General features: G+C 55.9%; 1 protein-coding gene across 4 annotated transcripts in view; it reads right to left on the reverse strand.

Moving 5' to 3' along the window:
- PAX5 (paired box 5) overlaps positions 1-11671 on the reverse strand; it is a 194484-nt gene extending 182813 nt beyond the window's left edge. The window contains exon 1 of one of the 4 annotated variants that reach the window (XM_081790913.1): positions 10786-11092. In XM_081790913.1, coding sequence (XP_081647039.1) covers positions 10786-10831 — 46 coding nt within the window. In that variant the 5' untranslated portion in view covers positions 10832-11092. Of the gene's footprint in view, positions 1-3225; positions 4446-10785 lie in introns of those variants that run through there. The other 3 variants (XM_081790914.1, XM_078436677.2, XM_060609304.3) reach the window with 3 other exon arrangements.
- Positions 11672-15110: the final 3439 nt, after the last annotated feature.

Consider the following 15110-nt stretch of genomic DNA (forward strand, 5'->3'; position numbering starts at 1 on the left):
TACAGGCAAGGAAAAGAAAGGTGAGTGTGCTGTACATGGGAGGCAAGAAGACCAGAAGAGAAAATGGAGGAAGTCCAGTAAAGGGGTATCTGGAAGACAGGGGACTTCTTTGGAGAAGAATCTTTGTTTTCTGGGACCCCGGCTCCGGCCCTGCATCTCCTCAGAGGACCCAAGTCCCAGCCTCTACTTCCTATGGACCTTAGCTGGGTGAGGGTTCACCTCCTGAGCGGTGCATGTTCTCAGCTACACTTCTCAAGGCCAAGTAGAAATTTCAGAGAGCCTGGCACAGAGACAGATGCAAACAAATCAAGGCAAAGACCAGGAAACAGACACACAGATACTGACCCCACAGGGAAGACTATTCAGGGTTTGGAGGAAGGTGAGGGGAGAAGGGTTGAAGATACCCTGAGGCCTCTGTGGCTCTGGTCTGGAAGGGCTGGCCTCCACAGATGCTCCTTAGGCCCTGATAAGGACATACTACCCACCAGGGACCCTATCCAAATCGTGAAGATCATGGCTGGGTAAAGAGTCCTGAGGAGAGGGTCTCTGCTGACTCAGAGGGAAGACTGAACTCCAGAACCCCACAGGGTTATTGAAATTCCTCCTAGTGGCACCAGAGAGGATAAATGAAGGGGCACACAGACATGCAAACAGGGACACAAGGAAAGACGAGGGATGAAATTTCCTTAATGGGTTCTAACCGACAGACAGGCGCTGACACAGATGGACAGTCCGATCATGAGTACAGGTATAGTGAAACCAGACAGAGAGAGTGTCTTGCACATGTGTGTACTCACTCAGGCCACTGCCCTCTCTCTGGAATCTTGAGTCCCTCCCTCTCCCCTTCCATGAATCCAGGATACCCAAGAATCAGCTCCAGCTCTGCCCATGTAAACTTCCTGTCAGTCCTTTTGTCTATCTGGCTTCAATTATCATACTCTGTAAAATGGGTGTAGCAGAGGGTTTAGATGACACTTAGGTAGGAGATTGCCCATGGAAGTGCTTCCCCCTACCTGGGGGAAGGAGACATCTATGCAGGGATGGTGGGAGGCCATTGTGCTGATGAAAAGGATGAGTCTAGAATAGGGAGTAGGGGCAAGAGAACACAGAAGCCAATTTCCCAGCAGTGCCTTGCCCTCCCCCAATACCACCTCCCCACAGATGATGTCCTGCTCCACGGGGAATGGGGGAGATGGGGGAAGCAGGGGGAGAAGCTGACCCCCCTCAATAGCCAACAAATTGGGGGCCAGGGTGGGCCTACAGTGTACAAGCAAATAGCTTTAGGCGTCAGAACCAAGGCACTTCCAGAGAAGCCAGCTCTGAAAGCTAGGCTGGCTGGGGCCCAGCCCCCCACCATGCAGCCGGGATGATTGAAAATGGGAGGAGGGAGCACTTCTCGAGGAGGGGGCAGATGAAGGCAGGGACAAGGAGGGACAGAGACACTGGCATTTTCGGTTGGCTAACCAGCACCTGGAAGGAGCTGCCTTCTCCACCCTCATGCATAAGCCAGGAGACCACTGGTTCTGATGCTATCTCCCCAAGGGCCGGCACGACTTCTGGGGCTCCTGGCTCTCCGCAGGAGGCAGCGAGACTCTGTAAATTGTGGCTGGCGAGGAGAGAAGTGCAGGGGTCAACCCTCTCCATTTTGTCCCCCAATCGCCCCTTAGCTGAGCTAAAGGCTTGTCCACCTCTCAGAGTATTGACCCCAACTCATTTGTTCTCTCGCTCGCTCTGCGAGAACAGATCCTCCCCAGAGCATGGCTCAAGTCTGCCCCAGAGAGGGCTGCCAGGGACGCTGGGGTCACCATGGACTGGAAACCGTTTTGGCACAGGCCCCAAATGGTGAAGAATCGTTTGGGGTAGGACCAGCGCAAGCCGCTTCTGTTCGCAAATCTCCTCGCTGCTTTGGTGGATTACCTTGCACTCGGGAAATTGACACAAAGAGAAACTGACCTGCCCGCAACCAGCCCCTGCCGGTTATATCAGCATTTCCCTGCTTACCAGGCCACTCGGCCCTCCAGGGCAGAAACCAACAAATCCGCCTCGGAAGCTTGCCTTCTCTCCAGCCGGGTCTGTGCTGCCTTTGTTAAATAGGGGACTCACGGCTGAGTAAGCAGGATCCTGGGCTGTCTGAAGGAAACCTGGCTTGGGTAAGCTCCCAGTCCGGGAGCAACTCCCTGACCTGCTGCCCGTGGGGACTCAAGCAGGCTACCCTGCTAGATGCCGCCAAAGCCTGGCGCCTTGCTCCGGCCCAGCTCTGCAGTGAGCAGAAGGGAAACGCGATTCGTTCCACTTGGAATTTCCTTGAAATCTCTGAATCTAATCCGGCGTTAACTCACCATGAGAGAAGCGCTCATCTCACAGGAAGCTGTGCTAAAGGGTGAACTGGCAGATCCCGAAGGGTCAGGCAGCTGGGTCAGCCTCGCCTGTGCCCAGAATGATGACCCTTCCCGTCTCCTACAGAAGCCACGGTTGGGGGGGGGGGGGGGTGCCTGTTATGACTAACTGACCTCTGGGGTTTTTTTTAAGGGGTGAAGCCATCATGAGGCAAGTGTCCTGAAGAGAAGGACTTGATAGTGTCTTTAAGGGTCTCTGTATGAATCGGCAGCTTCTAAGCTCGCATGAGGGAACGCCACTTTGTTGATTTTTCAGATCCCACTCCTCAACTCCAGGGCGCCTTTAGAGCTCTGGACTTGGTGTCCTTGCTTACTTCTCAGCCTTTTCTTCCACACATACAAGTACACAGGTGCTGGTCAGGGCCCCAATTTCCCTCCAAGCCTCAGTCCCTTTTGATGCCCCACGGCTGTAAAAGGCACCACCCCAGGTTGGGGTGTGGGGCACTGTCTGAGACTTAGACTGACCTCTCCTACAACTTCGTGCCCTCCAACTAGCCAGGCCTGGAGCCCTCTTCAGGTCCTAGCCAGGATTCTCCCAACACGCGGGGATGTTGCTGCCCGGAGCCCTTGGAGAGGCTGCAACTCGCTGCCTACACTACGCGTTGCTGGAGGCGGGATTCCCCGTACCAGGTGCTCTGGCCGAGCTCTGGGTCGGACAACCAGGCGCGTCGTTCCACATGCCCTGCCTGGGAGCACTGCACTTTGCCAACTTGACTGCGCTGCTACGGAAGTCCTGAGTCCTCCTGGCCCTGGTACCTGCCCCGCGGTCCGGCACACCCAACCCCGTCCCGGCCGGAGAGTGAGAGAAGCGAGCTCGCCGCCTACTTACTATGCATGGATGCAAACGGGTCGTGCTTACAGTGTATTTCCATCGGGGCGCTCCAGACTGCAGGCCGGCCCACGCCGCCGCCTCCTGGCGCCAAGGGGCTGCCCAGCGCGGCTAGGGAGCCGAGCCGCCAGGCCGGGTTCTGTGCGATCTGGGTTCGGAAAACGCTGCTGGAGCTGCCGGGCCTCTCTCAGAGCCTCTCCGCTGGAGATCGCCGAGAGCTGCGCCTAGAGGCGGGAAACGGTGCTAGTGCCGTCCGGCTGGGAGCGGGGCGCCCAAGTCCTGGTGGCTTCCCTCTCGGGCTGGCTCAGGCAGTGGCTGCGGACTCGGGCCGAAGTAGCTGCGGCCAAGCAGCCGGCAGCTTCGGGGGCATAGCGTAGGGGCCCGTCTCCGGGACGGCAAAGAGCCCCCGGCCTCCGGTAGGAGCGGCTTTTGAGGAGGCCTTCGGGACACACGGCCCTTGGCTTCACTCGGGGCAGCGAGGCCCGCGGACTGACAGGCTGGTTCCGCGGCCTCGCTGCCTCTGGAGTCTCTCCCCGACCCTTCGGTCTCCACCGGATCCTTTCTCTGCTTCTCTGAATCTCTGGGGCTTGGAGTTGCAGCCCCAGCCTCTCTCTACTCGGCTCTCCGACGTCTCGGACGAAGTTGCAAAGAACTTCCTCTCTGGCGGCGCTGGGGCCCCGGCGGGTTCGGAGACGCTTCCGTCACTGACGTTGGGGCCGTGACTCCTCAGTCCCCAGGAGCTTGCAGCTCTCACACCCCCGCAGCTTCTGCCTTCAAAGTTCCCCCGGCCCCCGATGCTCCCCCATCGCTGGGACCAGGAATGGGGACAACAGCGACAGTAGCCTCCTCGCCTGAGTATCTGCCTCACGCCCACCAACTCTTCGAGCCCCGCTGCCCTCTCTCAGGGGTCTGGTTCCACTGTTTTCCAGTTGCCTCTTCCGGGACGGCCGCCGCGCCTGCCCCTGGCGTGAAGCGAGGGACCGAGAGAGCGGAAGGTCCTCTCCACCAAGGCCGCTGGGACTGCCGGTGCTGAGATGGAGCCGCTGTCGGCTTTGACTGCCCGCGCTGTCGCCGCCGCCGCCGCCGGCGCTAGCCCTCCGCCTGCTCGGCGCGCACAGTGCGCCACCGCGCCGCCCCGGAGCCGCTTTCAGGACCCGCTGCGTGTGGACAGCGCCGCCCGGGGCTCAGCCTCCCTCCGGGCGGGGGCGAGGCGGGGGCTGACCTGCCAATCACGCTTCATCAAGCCAATCAGAGCTGTGGCAGCCGGCCCTGGCCCGAGACAGCGTCCCATTGGCTAAGCAACCGGCGGGCTCCGCCTGATTAGCGGACACCTGGGCAATAGGAGAGAATGGGGGGCGGGGCCCAGGCGGCGGCGCCACGTTCATTGACAAACGCGCGGGGCGAAGGCCTAGCGGAGCGCGCATGGGGGGAGGGGTAAGGGGATCTACACAGGGCCTGGAGAGTCCCGCCGAAGATCCCGCGGGAGCCTGACCTCCCCGCCGCAGTGCTGGGAACTTGGAATGCCCTAAGAGATTGGGGCGGCCAAAGTGGGGATGGGGAGGTGAACGGGGAGGGTGGAGGAATAGTCTCCTGAAAATCTACACACGGATATTAGAGGAAAAATCGGAGCGCAGTAAAAGATCCGGTTTTCAATCTAAGCACCACCAGATTCGCAATAGACTCGTAGTGTGAGCACATCTACCCGGTTCTGAGCTCAGTTTCTTCATCTGTAAAATGGGTAGAGTTGGCTTACCTAGTTTTTAATGGAACTCCTTCCAGAGGAAACATTTCACAATTTTAAACATTTCAAGAGCCTACTAAGCCGCTGCCGCCGCCACCTCGTCCACCTCCCTCCCTCATTTTACCCCCAGGACACCCCAATTCTGAGCTAACAGAAATGCAGAGACGTTGAGAGGAAAGAAATCTCACACCCCTTTAAAGTTAGTAATCAGGGTGCTCCTGGGAGAGGAGACTAATTGAGGCTTTGGACCAGGTTGTCCAAGCACTGAGCCCTGAGCCTCTGTTTCCAGCTTCAGACCAGGAACTGCCAGATGCTTTGGGGGCTAGTGATGCGCAGCTGAAGGATTCTGTTTCCAGGAGTAATACTGCATCTGACGCAAGACTTCTTGGGAACTGAATGAAGCCAGTCCTGTTAGTCCAGTGCTAATGAGGGTCCCTGAAGCAGGCAGGTGGGCAGGCGAGTTCTATCTGCAAGGGCTGCGCCAAGACAGGCGTGCTACACCAGGCTGCTGTAGAGAAAACTCCTCCTTCCCTTTTCCGGGGAATTTCTTGTTGCTTTTAAGACAAAATGCGTGCATTTCTAACAGACTCTCCTGGTCCAGAAGACAACAAGCAAAGGAATGGACTTTGAAAAGGAAGCATGTGACAGACATTCTACACCCAGGAGGCACTGGCAAATACACTGAAGATTCCAGCCCCAGCAGCTCATGGAAGTGGTCCCCAAACCCACCATTTGTAATTCACAAGTAATGATCCTCTGATATTAAACATAAAAAGGGGCTCTGAGATAACTTCTCCAGACCTAGGCTTGTAAGGAAGACAGAGCACAGATTGATTGCTCCTGAGAGGAATCCTGGTTCATTCTCTGCCTCAGTCTCCCTTCTCTCTACCTCTGCGCCACTTCCCTACACTGAGTTAGCCTTCCTTCTCACCTTCTGTTACTGTCCCAGACACAGCTGCCCCTAACCGGTAGATAAGTTTCCGGTGCTGACACCATCCCCACCCCCTCCAGGGCACAGCTGCGCAAAACGGCCCCAAGCGGCCTCTTGGGGCCCAGAAGGCTGCGGTGTGCATTGGGGTGGAGTGGCTGCGTTGTCTCTCCTTTGTCTGGGACCGTGCAGGTCCCGATCCTCACCACCTCCCCACCATCCCTCTCCCACCCCCTCAAACCTGACCCCGTCTTGAAGCAGAAACCCCCATCTCTGCAAAAGCAGAGAGGAGCTACTCATCCTGGTTCCCATGTTCTTTCCACCCGGTGGCGCGAGGTGCATAAAAACTGACTAAAATTTGAAGTGGTGGCTCAGCGTTCCCACCGGAGAGGCGGGAGTGTGGGGACACCCTGAGGGACACCTCCAGCCACACTCGTTGAGTCCGGGCCTAGAACCACAACTTCTAAAGTCTTAGAGCCAAAAGGGCCCTGAGGCGTTGCTTTCCCCATTTTTCAGATGCATAACCTGAGGCCGAGGAGGGATTTGTCCAAGGTCACGTAGAAAGTCTAAGGTAGAGGAAAGGCTGTGGGCTGGGAACCTCTCTCAGAAGAGAGCCACTCTTGGGATGGCAGGGAGTTTGGGGGAGAGGTGAGGGTGTGGATGCTGCCAAATCAAAGAACCCAGTTAGGATATGCCGGCACAAACCAGTTTTCTTCCCAATACCTGTGCAGCTTGGACAGAATCTTGGAAGTACTGCCGGAGAGGGATGGAACCACAGATATTAACTGAGCAGGAATAGCTTGGACTCCCACTTCACACAGAGGCGTGCTGCTTCAGGACAGGCTTTAGCTGGGCTGCCTAATTTGTTGGGCGACAGGTGCCCATGACAGAGGAAGTTTCCCTCTGGGTGGGGATTATTCACCATCTCCAAGGCAGCCGTCTTCTGGGAACTTCTAACGCCAAGAGGCACCACCACCAGACCTAACATCCTGGCCACCTAGCCCAGCCTTACAGGCCACCAAACGATGGCCCCGACAAGTTATAGAACTAGTTCAAGATTACACAGCAATTCCATGAAGGAGCCGGGCTTCGGCGCCACAGTCGTGCCTCCGAGGGCTCATGAGCCCACGGGTCTGAGTGAGACTAGTAGAGAGACAAGCAATGAGAGATGGAAAAGACTAGCAGGGAGTTGGTCTCAACGATGGCACTGAATGAGGTCGGGACTTGCTGTGTCCAACAGTCACGGGGTTACGATCCCCAACGGTACAACTTTGAGCAGGGCGGGCAGGCCCTGTGCTAAGCACTGGAGGCAGGAGACTGGGAAAGGAAACCATCCGGGAAGGAACTCAATTTATGGAAGTTGAATCGCCTTTGAAAATTCTGCTGTTGAAAAAAAAAGCCCATTGAGAATGTATGAGAGGCCAAAATACCTCCAGAGGAGCGTCCACCTCGAGATTCAGCCAGCAACCTGCCCTCACTCAGAACATACTCTCCCTTCCTCCTCTTTCTCTCTGCCCAGTCAGCCCCACCCGCCACGCAGGAGTTGGGACGTAGGAGTCTGGGCTTGGGACTGCTAAAGGGCTCTAGGGGCTTGAAATCTACTCCTCCAGCCCATCTCCCTTCTCTTGTTTGAGGTGAAGGGAGGCCTACAGGGCTCAGATTAGTTGCTCAGTTTGAGGGCGTCAAAGATGCCGCTGCTATCGCTGTCTTAACTCACTAGGTCCTCTCTCTCGAACCCTTATTTTATTTTATTTTTTATTTTTTAGTAATCTCTATACCCAGCATGGGGCTCCAACTCATGACCCTGAGATCAAGACTCCAGAGATCAAGAGACACATGCTCTTCCAACAGAGGCAGCCAGCTCCCTCCCACCTCCACCCTCACCCCCACCTACCCTGGGTCTAATCCTCACTTTTAAAGTATCAAAGAGAGAAAGCAACTGACCCAGGTTACACAGCTAGTGGTGGCAGAGTGAATTCCTGTGTGATTCCTGCACCTGGATCAGGGTCTTTCTGTAGGAATCACTTAAGTATGTGAAAAATAGAATTTAACAAAATTTTTCAAGAACCACGTAAACTGCCTTTGTCAGGGTTTGTTTTCATTACCAGTGCACCCTGAAGGCCAGGGGTTCTGGAACTACCTTCCTCTCTCCCAAAGTCTTCAGGCTACAGGCCCCTTCTCTTAGGGCTCAGCTTCCCTATGTGTCTAATGGAGAGACCCCTGAGATGAGGCCTCCCAAAGTTGTGAAAGATGAAGATCCATGGCTAGGGAGTATTATTATCATTCCACCACGTTCATCCCAGAGCTAGGGTGCTAGATGCCAATGCCCAGACAGTGCTCAGCCTCTCCTGGCCTTCCTGGCCTTGGACTCCTTAAGCTAGTTTGGCCAAGAATAGTTTTTCTCCACGGGGGCCTTTGGAGGGTGGGGCTCCATCTCCTCTCCCAGCAAGAATGAGAGGTCTAATGGCAGAGAAGTCACCTGTCAGTCCTACTCCTTGTAGTACTTCTTGTAGTACCTACTCCTGTACTTCTTGCTGTATGATGTCAGACAAGTCCCTGCCCCTCTCTTGCCGTCAGTTTTTCCTTTTTGGTACCACAATGATCAGAGGCTAGACAGGAGGGTCCTTAAGTGGCTCCCTGCTCAAGGCTGACCTCACCTGATCTTGGAATTAGAGCAAAAAGGGCATATACTCCTTCCCCATTGTACAGATGGGGAAACTGAAGTCAAGAGAGGGAATGGAATACAGTTGGAAGGAAGGAAAAGGAGGTCAAGTGGCCCATAAAAGGCTTCGAAGTTGAGAAATGGGAGAAGCCCACACAAATCCCTTAGAACTAGACCTAGATGCCCCGAGCCTGGCCAGCTTCTCAGCTGTCTCCTCTCCCCCCAGTTGGGGCGCAGGCTGGTGCAGACAGGCGGAAGTGCAGTGTCACCTGAGATGTCCACCCTTGCCAGAGGAGGCGGCCCTTACCCCAGCCCTAAGGAGAAGATGGGGCGTGGCTCTCCAGATTTTAAAACTCGGGCCAGACTAGGGCCCCCCAGCCCCACCCAGGTCCGCCTCACTGAGGAATGAAATGCTTTATTGATTAAACGATTATTCAGGCGATTGAACTAATCAAAGAGCCCATCGACCGCCCTGAATTACATTCTGGGTAGACAGCTCGTAGGGAGAGGCTGCCTTGCCAGCCACCCAGACCCTCCCTCGGAGCCTCACATGCCTCTGACCCGTTCCCGACATACACACAACACCTAGTCCTCATTCCGACGCAGGCGACTCTCTGAGTCCTACCCTCCGAGGGACCCTAGTGGGGAAGGAGGAAGGGGATGGAGCAGAGGGGGTTTCCGATTCCTTTCCCTTCCTGATGCACCTTAACCTTGGGGAGTCCGCTTTAATTCCCCACCTCTTAGATTTCTGTCCTCATTTCTCCTGTTACAATTTTGGAAACCTATGTATGTGCAGGGAGTTGTCTGGGTTTAGAGTTAAAGTCCACCTCTCTCTCTCTCTCTGTGTGTGTCTCTCTCTCTCTCTGCTTTTTGACCAGTATTTAAGGCTGAGATGGAGGTACGGCCTCAAAGATCCACGAGGATAATGGAAGTGGAATTCTTGCCCGCAGGACCAAGAGTGTGTTTGGGTGGGGGGGTTAGTACACTTAGCCTAATGCGTAAAAGAGGCTCCTATACCCAGATTTAACCTCAGGGCAAACTGAGGCCTCCTGCTGCCTGCCACTTCCTCTTAGATATAAACACACTCTGCTACCACTGCCTGGGCCTGTGGGTGGCACACCAAGCTCTGTGCCAGGAAGGCCCGTGTTTATACAGGCACCAGAGTTGGATGCCCAGGCTAGGCATACATGTCCACCCACTGTGCTCTCCTCCACTGGAGCAGCACCCACAAGATAAAACCCGTGCACACAGCGTGCGCGCAAGAGCACACACACACACACACACCATGGTCAAAGGCTTGTCTAGGAAAAAGTGAAGGCAGGCTGGAGGTCCCTAGAAATGTCACAACTAGCCTGTAGGTTGCCTGCTGTCACCCGCCAAGGTTATGCCTGCCACAGGAGACACTTTCATACAAATGGTAGACTCAACAGAGCCCACAGAGTGAAGCAGTGCACCCCACACACCCAGGGACGGCCCTCCCTGAAATCACGCCTCCATTCCGGGTTCTTCCAACATTATGTGACCACAGCCTGACCATCCGCAGGCTTAGCACAACAGAACCCCACTGCCCTAGATCCATCTCTGTGCCTCCAGGCAGGCATTCTTGTGTACATTGGCATGTACACGGTGAACAGCTGTTGGCATCCAAAAATGGAGGAGTCAGCGTAACCACCTCATTCTCACTGCCAAAGGCACTTGGGATACGACAGGTAAACACAAGCCCTTAAAGGAGTAGATGTACACTGAGACACTTCTCCAAATTACATACACTCGGCTCAGACACACATTTTGGATATGCAGAGTACAGTACCCAGAAATATCAACTCATAAACATGACTAACACCCATTAATATAAGGATACGCATACACACAGGCACATAAATTCTTAGGCACACAGACATTTTGAAAATACACATACAGGGACACACAAACTCACTGTCACTCACGCACACTCTGAGCCCCTACGTAAACACACGGACCCAAACGAACTTTCAGACCCCCAGATAGACATACAGTAACAGAGAAAAACACAAACTCACAGATACTTGGACGGATGCAGAAGTGTGTGAACAAATTGGTGAAAAGACATAAAAAACGCGCCGCAGACAGACACGCAGTCAATCCCTGAGAAAATGCGGCTCACTCCCTCCCCCAGGGCCGACGTGCGTGAGGACCAGAGCCGGCTGGGTCCTGGAGTTAGCATGCTTGAAGCCCGGATCGCAGTCCTACCTGTCCTGCCGGTCCGAGGAGTCGGGTAATTTTTCTCTAAATCCATTTTGATTTTCCAGAACTTGATGAAGTGGACAGGGGGAAAAAGTTTCCACTTTTTGTGTGTGCTTCTTTTTCTTTCTTTTTTCTTTTTTTCTTTCTTTTCTTTTCCTTTCTTTTCCTTTTTTCCCCTTTCTTTTTCTTTTTTCTTTCTCTTTTCTTTTTCTTTCTTTCTTTCTTTCTTTTTTTTTTTTTTCTGGTGCCAGGGGCCGCTCACAGGTCGGAATAATTCAAGCCTTCCGCTCCCCCGCCGAGCTGGGGTAGCTGATCACTGAGCTGAAACTAAACGTTTTAGGTGGAAAAAAAGCGTCCGAAGGCACCGTGAAATGATTAAGGAACTAAAGAGCTTCTCGCCATGTGAGATCATGTCCTGTTCTCGCCAACATCACAAGATGTCCCCAGACACGCCGCGCCCCCAGCGTGCCGCCCCGCACTGCCGGCCCCGAACAGGGAAAGGGTGTCCGCGCTGTGCCACCGGGCCTGCTCAGCTGGCCAGACGGGGCGGGCCGGGCCGAGCCGGGCCGGAGCAGTGCGGGAGGCCGGGAGAGCAGCAGTGCCGCTGCCGCGCCGCCCTGGACTTTTATAGGGGGTTGGGGGGAGGGAAGGAAGGGTTCAAACGGAGCCGGGCGCTAGCCCGCGCGCCCACGAGAAGGTGCGGACCGAAGGCAAGCCGGGAAGCCCTGGCCTCGTGGCCGCACGTTCTACAAACCCCTGCGTCTCGATGTCTCGATGTCGCGGCCCTGTGCGGGTGACTCCTCTAGGTGTGAGCCCCGCCGCGTAGGCGGGTGCAGGCCGGGTTTTTGTTTTTTAAAAAATAACCACCTCGCCAAGCAGGTGTTTTTGAAGGGGGTGCAAAGGCAAGCAGCGTCGCCAGGCGTAGAGGGGGGCGTTCCAGTTTCCTCAGATTCACCCCTAGGGCGGCGCCAGCCCCCAGAAATCCTACCCCCACCCCAATTTGCAGCTCTAATAACATTGCCGGGTCCTTGACTTTAGGGTAGTGCCAGAACCCTAAAGCCCCCAGGTCCCCACTCAGCCTCCTGGTCCCAGAGCTCCCTCCCAAACCATGTCCCATTCTGGCCCGGAGCTTATAGAGGTTATAAGATGGAGATAAAATCCGGGCCTCGGCTTTGGAGCGCCCGAGCTGAGCAGAACCATCTCAGAGGTCCTGGAGATTGGCGGGAGTCCTGGACACCTTACCCCGGCCCATAAATAGAATCCCTTTGCCCTCTAGCCCGGAGACGTTGCGGCGGGCCCGGCCCCGAGACCCGGGACTTGATTCCAAGAGGGGAAATCAGCCCGAGAGAGACGGGGCAGTGGTGTGGCACGTCCAGCCCGTTCTCTTCGGCCCAGGCTTAAAACTTCACTCCCCTCCCCCCTCCCCAGTCCCGAGTCCAGCTGCAAGGCTTGGCCACTGGAAGTCTGTGGGGCCCCGCTGTGGGGTGGTCGCAGGGGCAAGGTTCTTCAGGGCGGGGGAGCGCTCTGCAGGAGGACTCTTGGCCCTCCGGACAATGGCAGTTTCGGAAAGTGAATCGCCCTCAGCAAGAGTGTTGTTTGTTTTTTGGAGGGGGTGGTCACGAGGCTGGGCCGCAACCTAGGGGGAAGAGCCCAGAGCTCGAGAAAAGGGGGGGTGGGGGAGGCTGGCGGGAACCGGACATCTCTTATCCACTGAGCCGATTTCGCCACAATCGGAAACGTGGCTGTGGATTCCCCGGCGGCCCCCCCACCAAGTAATCTGCGCAGTCCCCCTGCGCCGCCTCCTTCTTGCACGCTTCGAGTCCGGGTCCCTGCCCCGGCGATTCGATTTTTGGCCCTCTCCGAGAGCTCGACTCTTCCTTCCGCTGTCCAGCCCCAGCTCCTGCTTCCCGCCCTCTCGCCTAGCCCGCGCGGGGTGGCAGAGCCGAGGAGGAGCGGCCTGTCCGCGCCTAGAGATCAAAAGCCCTCCCGGAATTGACATTTCACCCCAGGCTGGGGGCGGGAGTTGTTGGGGTTGTTTTCGATTTAGAGGGTTTGTTTTGTTTTTATTTGTTTCCCGTGAATTTTCTTTTCATTATCTCTGAGAGAGTCTTTTGTTTCGGGTGTTTTGCGTGTAGTTTTTTCGTGAATTTCATTTTAAGAGGGTTTTGCTCTGTGAGTCCTGGCCTTTCTGGTGGCCTTTGTTTTCTGTCTGGTGGGTTTTAATTTTACGTGTTTTGTACTTTGTCCTAGGAGGTTGTCCTTTTGTGTGTCGTTTGGAAGACTGTTGCTTCTGCGCGGTGTTTTGATGTGTTTTGATTTTGTATTACTGGGTGTTCGTCTGTGTGTTTTGTGTTAGGTGAATTTTGTGTTTGTATGTGTTTTGTTTTCTTCGATTTTGATTTTATTTTTTAGGAGCCGAGCGTTTGGATGGGGGGTTGGGGTTATGTTTTTGTCTGTGGGCTTTAGTTTTTGTATTTGTGAGATGCTTTGGTGAGTTTTGCAAGTGTGTTTTGGCTTTGTGGGTTTTTGGATTAGGGAGGAGACACTGGCCACTACTCTGTTCCAGTCTGCACCCAGGAAGGGCGGAAGAATAGGCCAAGCATCAGAAATGATGGGTTCACGGTGCTCCGCAAAACCTGACCTCGGCGCCGCCGCGTCGTATTCTGCGCGCTCCAGACCAACGCGAAACAAATGTGCGTTCCCGAGGGGGCGCCCGCCTCTAGTCATAATCCTGCGGGTTGTGCGGGGCCAGTGCCAGGCTCAGAATTCACAGAGCCCCCCCTCGCGGGGTACCCATCCCCAGCCGCCGTTCCCTTGAGCACCCTGTCCGCTGTGGGTCGATCTCCCCTCGCGCCTGGCCAGCTTGCTCCGGACCTCCCTGACTCCCGCAGCATTGGACCGAGGGGCGGATCCCCACAGAGGAGCAAGTGGAGAAACTCTTCGGACCACACGGAATTGATGCTTCGGCCCTCGAGATACTTGGCAGATGGTTAGGGACGCGCGGAGTCTAGAGGCAGATTTGCGTCGGAATCCCGGAAAAGTCCCCCATATTACTTGCCCGCAGCCCTAGTGTCCTAGGAACCCAACTCCGCTCAGCTTTCGGTTTGGAAAGGCTGTCCTGGTTTGCAACCACGGACACATAAATCCACACTCGAGCATACGCATACACAGCTAGAGAGCGAGAGAGCGAGCCAGCGCCTTGGTAGCAGCGGCCTGCATGGCGGTACCGGCGCTGGCATCACTTCAAGGAGAAGACAAACTGTAGTGGCCGGAAATGTTACAAGGACAGAATAAGGCATTCTTTCTGTCCACGTCGCCGGAATTTCTCCATCCTCGATACACCTGGATTTGTTTAATGCTACACCCAGGAGAAAGGGAGAGGGAAATTTGGAGAGGCAGAGAGACATGCTGGCTAAACCCGCAGGGAAATGCGGGAAGAATCTATAGAGACAGAATTATGTTGAAGGAGAGACAAGACCGTGAGGAAGGGCAGATTGGAGGCCCAGGAAAGGGGCTGGTGTGGAGGCTCCTCGGGGCCCCAGCGCTCTGTATTCTGTGAGAGCGAGAAAGCAGAAACCGAGAACAGAGAGTGACAGGAAAAGAAAAGAGTCGCAGAAGGGGTTGGCCTAGGCACGCTGCGAGCTTCCCTCCAGCTAAGACACTGAAGTCTAGGGAGGGGGAGGCCAACGACGGGAGGAGAGGAGCCTAGCTCGGGCTCTTCCACTCCGCCAGGAAACGCCCGATGACCCCAGGGCTTGTGGGCCGGAACTGGGGCCCGGTTCCGGCCCAGCGCCCCCAGAGATCCCCAACCCGGAATCCAGCATGGGAAGGTTGGACCAGCGCGGTCCGCCGCTGGGCCTCGCTCTGTAAGAGCCTAGGGAGACGCTGCGGAGAACGACTCTGACCCTAGGGCTCTGGGCTGGGGCCTGAGCTGAGGGTGGGTGGGAGCCGACGTCCAGGCAAGAGGGAAGGAGGAGGCCCCGCCCCAAAGCTGGGGGCCGGGATCTGGGAGCGGCAGAGGCCGCAGCTGGACTTGCAGGATTCAGGGTCCTTGCAGCGCGCACGTGGCACCGCACCTTCCGCGGGCGGTGCCCCTAATGCCCAGCCCCGCCCTGCTTCGTTTGCCGACCCTGGATGGTGTTGGGATTGAGGGTGGACACCGAGTCGCGGCGAGTAGGTCCCTCGCGATATAAGCTTGGGGCTTGCCTAGGGGCGGCGCTCGGGTGGTTGGGGCGCCTCTCCACTGGCAACTCCCTGGGTGCAGAGCGCAAAAAGCGCGCAACGCAGGCCAGTCGCCGCCGCAAGTTTTCTAGCGGTGTCCGCAGCAGAAA

The sequence above is a fragment of the Panthera onca genome, chromosome D4, assembly GCF_046562875.1.
Source record: "Panthera onca isolate mPanOnc1 chromosome D4, mPanOnc1 haplotype 2, whole genome shotgun sequence".
Taxonomy (NCBI): Eukaryota; Metazoa; Chordata; class Mammalia; order Carnivora; family Felidae; genus Panthera; species Panthera onca.